Here is a 6,505-nt window from a genome sequence, read left to right as displayed (position 1 = left end):
TTCTTCCATTGTTATCTCTTCAGTTGCTATGTCTGTAGTGTCTTTGTCTTTATTTCATCTTCTTTTTCCTCTTTCATTGTTTGAATTCGTTTTCTGTCCTTGAACTTCTCTGCATAAATATCCGCCCATATGTCCAGAATTTCCCTTGTAGTTATCTTGATCTCGTTGTTTTTATCTTTGACGGCTTTTATTTGTTTCTTTTGATCTCCCTTCAGTTTTCTTATTTGATTCCAGAATTTCCTGTTATTCGATCCGTATGTTTCATTTAAGCTTGTTCTGAACTCTTCCTAACTTTTCGTTTTAGTCACTCTTACCATATTCTTAGCTGCATTTCTCTTCGTTCTGTAGTTTGCTCTATCCTCTTCCGAAATCGTTTTTATGTATTCTTTCCGTGACTCTTTCTGTCACCAGTGTTTTCTCTGCCTAATTATTATATTTTCTCATTCCATACACCTTTATTGCTTTATTTCGCATTATCTCTTTAAAAATTCTCCACCATTCCTCAGTGTTAAATTCTCTGGTTTTTGTAATTCTTTGTTTGTTTTCTCTTGGTATTTTATTCTTTCTTCCTCCTGCCTTAGTTTATGGATGTTTATTTTCGTGTATGTTGTCATTTCTTCTCTTTCGATTTCTATGTTATTAATAGTTGCCATGACTCGTCCGTGGTTGGTTCCCATTTCTGCTTCTGCTTCAGTTTTTACCTCTTCGACTCTGTTTTGGAGATTCTGGGTGTATGTGATGTAATCAATAATACTCTTAGCTTTTCTTTCTTCCGCCACAAACGTATATTTATCTTGCCTCCTTTGACACCACATAGTGTTTTCAATCAATAAATCGTTTATGTAACAAAATTCAAGCATTCTTTGACCATTTCTATTCATCATTGCCTCTCCCTGATCCCCATATTCTCCTATACTTCCTCCCCCATTGTGTATATCATTACCTATTCTCGCATTCCAGTCTCCCATTATAATTACTTTCTCTCCTTGTTCTCTGTATTTATCGAAGGTTTTCTGTAGGCTTGAGTAAAAATTTCGTTGCTGCGTAGATTTGAATTATATTCACCTTTCCGTTTAGGTCAATTCCCAATTCCAGAATTCTTGAATTTAGTAATGCATACTATACTTATTTACTCTTTTATTTAGTTCCTCTGTCCTCTGTGAAAATCTCCACCCTTAAAAAATTAAGCGATACTCGCTGGGAATCCCAAATCGACAGTCAACTTTGAGACGTCCATGATGCTTTCTTGATTTTGCGTCATCGAAAAGAGAACAAAAATCTCTATCAAATGAGCCTAAGGAAAGAGTATTGCTATTTAAAAAAATTCAAGTGTTATTCGTTACTCATTTGTTTTATGGAAAATAAAATCTTAAACAACTTTACAAACAAATATATGCTATATTCCGTTATATTGAATTTTTTTGTAATTAAAAAATAAATAACACTACTAAATGAGACTTTGAATCTTTATTTTAATAACTCAACCGTTTGTATAAAGAATTAAAAAATAAAATTAAACACAAAAAATATACATATTTACTGCTTAAATACTGAAACAATTTAAGATTGGCACCGCAACATTCCGTTTAAATTTTTTTAATTTTTTGATATTTTTCTGTACTCTCATTTTGTACTTAGATTTTTAAGCCACGCTAATTTGTTGTATTATAATACGTATTAGTATATATTTCTATGTGTAACTTTTATGCGCGTGTAGTATAAAAGCAGTAAATAATCCCAGGCTATGAGATACAATAATATTTAATACTTCGGTGTCTGAAAATGTCCAACTATCAACCGTACGTTTTGCGTTTAACATTTTTTCTTTTTATTGTCCGTCAGTGCAAATGCAATAAATATTTCGTTTACTATATAGTTTTCAGTCACCGTGTGAGTGTGTCTACGTATGGAACATCACTTTTATACACAAATGTAATCAGAATTGTATTTGCTATCATCGTTTAATAGGTGATTTGAGAATGATTAAAACTATTTATCTATTTTATTTTTATCCTTGGAATTCGTGAAGTTGTACAGAACATATATCGACAAGTTCAATTCCTTAAACTTCTAAAATAAGGCATGTTATACGATTCATTTATTTTTGCTTTGCTATTTTATAATGTAGGTACAATTTTATAATGTGATATATGTTCTGTAATAAACATTTATATAAATCCTATATAAGTTTTAAGTAAAACGGGGTGTAGTAAATGGTTCGCTTTCTTGGAAAAAGACAAAAAAACAACATCGATTACTTAGTTAGCAGTAAACACCGATTTTTTTATGTACTTTTAGAATTATCGCGCAACATTCTTGTTAGGTATTTATTAAATGGCAGTGGTTATTTCTAACAGGATCTCTTTCGTTTTGCTAAAAGTAACAATATTCATTTTTTAGATTTACATTTTTCGATTTTATATTTTGTAATATCTATATTATAAATCAACTCTAAATATTACATTACTTATTAATTACGATTTTATCGTTTTATAACGGAAATCAACAATCAGCTATTGCCTATTTCTTTTCTTTTTATAATAATTATAATAAATCATTTTCTTTTTAGGCAATTGCCATACTTCTCATTGGTTTTATAAATATCTTTGGTGAATTTTGAGATATAACAGTGCTTATTCAAAAATAATAATAAATATGCGTTACATAATTTCTACGTTTTTAGTTAAATTATTGAAAAATGAAAAGGAAAACTTACAATTTAAAAAAATTATCAACAATATCTTAATTAAGCGTATCTAAGGTATTCCAATTAAGTAACATCAGCAATAATTTATAAATTAAGGTGATTGGGGATAACTTGAAACCACATATTTCTTAATAATTTAGATTTAAATTGGTTAAGATAAGTGTAATTCATTTACAAAGTAGTCAACGTTGTCCAATTTTCCACCCCAAATACTTATTTGTTAGTTAAAACCGTAATAATGGTTGTTTGGACCAAGGTGCTATTTAATAAAATTAGAAACGTAAAAAAGAAAGTAAAAGAAAATGAATGAGCAAGGATATGGACACATAGTCGGTACAAAAGATTCGGAACATGTATTTAGTAAGAGTAAAAGATCATTAATATCCGAATGGCTTCTATGTTATGTGGTTACACAGCATGAAGCGAGCGTTTCAAATTAAAAATTATGTGAAGAATCTGACAAGAATCAGAACACCTTCACGGCGAAAATGAGAATATATGCCATAAAGAAATATTAGCAGCAGGACATTACAATAAATAATAATGCCCGGAAATGAAAATCTTGAAAAATCCATTCAAGACCTCCAAAATTCTATAAATAAGATTTATAAATGGTTATCCACTTGGTGCGTTAACTTAAATCCAAATAAATGTAAGGTCATAATATTTACCTACTCTTAGGCAAGTTAAAAATCTTATTACAATATCAATCCAAGGTCATGCATTAAACGGAAAAATAAGAAACAAGAAATTTGGATCAAAGACTTACGTGGAAGTATCATATTAATAACAAATTAAACAAAGCATATGCAAGGCTGAAATAATTTTGTCCTATTATTAAGAAAATCGAAACTGAAGATCGAATGGGCTATGTTACTTTACAAATTGTTAATAAGACCTGTAATAACATATAATGCATGCCCAGTTTCGAGCTCAACAAATAAAATACTAAGAATATGCGTAGATGCCCCATGGTTTGTGAAGAACTCGCAGATACATTGAAAACACTAACACAACCTCAAAAAGTGCCAAAAGTGTCCAAGTGTTCAAGAACATTAACTAGGAAATATTAGATACTAGATAATACAGATACTACCCGCCTAAAACGAAGACTTCCACAAGATATCTTTGTAGATGAAGATTTTGTTAGTTCCCGCGTTATTTTTGTGTAAATAATTTCAATATGTTATAGAAACCATGAAATAATATTCATTTTTGAACTGGTTGAAGCTGTCAATAAAAACAAATGCTACAATCTGTTGACAACGGTGGAAGAAGAGATAATAAGAGCAGAAAACAAAAAAAATGACAGAAAACTGAGCGAAGAAGTTGAAGAAGTGGAACATTGCCTAGAAGAAACAGAGCATGTGAAAGAAAAGTAGAAGCAGTGGAAGGGCGAAGATGAGGAGAAGTTGTTAAGGAAGGTTTTGCCAAACCTCCGTTTACGGAGATGGTTGTATTAAGTTGTAAAAAGTGTAATGAGCTTTTTCATGAAATGCTAAAGGTGACCAAAGAAGCGGTAGACCTTCCAGGAAATAAAGAAAAGAGGGAGTTGTCCCAGAAGAGATTTTATATGTGAATGAAAAAGGACATAGAAAATAAGAATAATATGAAAAATGAGTAAAGCTCTGAAGAAACTCGTTCTTGTGAAAAAATATGGTATACCCAACTCCCTACGGATTTTATAGTAGCAAAATATTCCTTTCCTCAGAATCCATTCATTACCATGACACCAGCTCGTCCTGAGACTATTACATTTGTTAATGAGGACGTTTTCGAACTTCTTCTAAATGCTCACTGTTAACACTGAAAATGTCAAGTAATGTATGTCGATAACTATTTTCTTATTATTTGAAATCGTTTCAGATCTTTTGAACAGTAGCGCATCAAAGATGTAGTTCTGCTGTAAATTCGAAGCTAGTACCCCCCAAATGATTAGCTCAAAAACTATTGCGGCGATTCAACAACAAACATAATTTTAACGCAAACAATTTTAAAGTTTCCTTACACAAAATTATTATTAAAAAAAATCACTCTAACCGATTTTGCTTTGTAAAGAATGATTTTTTTTATAAAAATCAAAATTCAACATTTTTGGTTTCGATATTTGGCATAAAGAAACTCCAAAATAAACGTGTAAAAAAAGTAAAGCCATGCTGGGGGTCAAAGGAAGCTCCAATTAACACAACAAAATCAGCTACTAAATGCATGATGTACTAGCTCTTTTAAAATTGATTAGGAATGCTGATGAAATAATCAATTTGCATCAGTAAAACCAAACTGGATAAGTTAGAGAAGCTCCAAAAATAGTAGTAATTTACGGATGAAATCAAAAATTAAAAACAACTATAGCGGCAAAAACCAAATCTGGTATTGCACGGAACTAATTGTAACGTTCAGAAAAATGTGTAGTGTTCTGAAACTTCATGAAAGAGATTTCGTTCAACGCTTACAATGTTGCCTTATTGATTGATTAAGAATTGCTTTAAGAATTAAAATCAGCAGATTGTATAAGAATCCCAACGGAAATTTGTTGTAATCCACAAAAGTTCACAAACGATCTTTTCACAGCCAAGAAGTCATTGTTTAATGTGTTTTTTTCTTTGTAGAGATCTCGACGCCTCATTTTTTTAAAGAGACATGTTAAAAAAAGTTTTGCTTCCCAAAGTAACGCAATTTAATACTAGAGAAGCTGATGATATCGCCTGCCTGATTAGAACTCCTGTAAGATTGTCTTGACGCACTTCAAGGAACAGATTTTTAAATATCGTCTTTAAACCTTATAGAGCTGATGGGGACCACTCTAGATATGTATCGCCTATTAGGACCTGACATAAAATAATAAATTCAGAATAAAATTCTTGATTGAATCGTTGTTCCTTCAGAAAATAATAAAAAATGGTAAGAGAAATTAATGAAATTATTACATAATAATGTTTTGAAATAATAAACATAAATTTATTAATCAATAAATTACTCCTTTACACCATTACGTTAGGATATCTGTAAAACTTTTTGTGATGGAGCAATTCTTAGTTCAAATTCGAATTGAACACGTCTAATATGTTAAAAAAAAATAGTCTGTACTGTAACTTTTGAGATTTACCAATTTTTATCGGTCTGTTATTAAGGAAAATGTGGTTTGAAGATATAACCCTTTTGTATTCATAGCTATCAAAGTTTACATAAGAATTGTGTCGACTTATTTTTATATGTAAAATCATTTATACACTATTTAATTCGAAATAACCTCATATGATGCACTATACAGAATCCAAAATCAATTATTTTCTATAACAACCAGAGGTTTTAAATCGTTAGCATAACGATAATGTTTTCTTATCTTAAAAAAGTCTTGCGCCAGTCTTTTCAATATCATATTTAAACAATGTTATTGTAATAAGTTTGAAATAAAGTGTTAACCTAAATAGTTCTTAATAACTTCTAATATGCTAAATGAAAAAGTTTCGTAAATTTATGTGTAGATATAATTATTTTATAAAGCTGATATTGTTGATCAACTCGTTAAAAATTAGTAAAATTAATTTTTGCAATTTCGTTTCTAAGCTAGGCCGAAGAAATATAGAGGTTTTTATTAATTCAATAGATCAACAATATTTTAAGTTTTAGGAACAACTTTGAGACTTTTCTGAATTTTGTGAGTTATTACCACGTTCAATAATTGGATAGAATGATTTTATTGAGACCACCTTGTCAAAAATTTTCCAAATTAAAAAAATATGTTTTGATTGTATAATACCTACTACTAAATATGCTGATTCAAATACCATAAAACTA

At 30.0% G+C, this 6,505-nt stretch overlaps 1 protein-coding gene across 1 annotated transcript; it reads right to left on the bottom strand.

The window, feature by feature from the left end:
- Positions 1-473: 473 nt before the first annotated feature.
- Positions 474-968, bottom strand: LOC139430655 (craniofacial development protein 2-like). Its single transcript, XM_071197868.1, has one exon. It carries the CDS (start codon positions 966-968, stop codon positions 474-476), a length of 495 nt encoding a protein of 164 aa, XP_071053969.1.
- Positions 969-6,505: the final 5,537 nt, after the last annotated feature.

Source organism: Onthophagus taurus, chromosome 1 (genome assembly GCF_036711975.1).
Source record: "Onthophagus taurus isolate NC chromosome 1, IU_Otau_3.0, whole genome shotgun sequence".
NCBI classification, from domain to species: domain Eukaryota; kingdom Metazoa; phylum Arthropoda; class Insecta; order Coleoptera; family Scarabaeidae; genus Onthophagus; species Onthophagus taurus.
The sequence above is the reverse complement of the archived record's forward strand: the minus strand, read 5'-3'. Positions and strand labels throughout refer to the sequence as shown.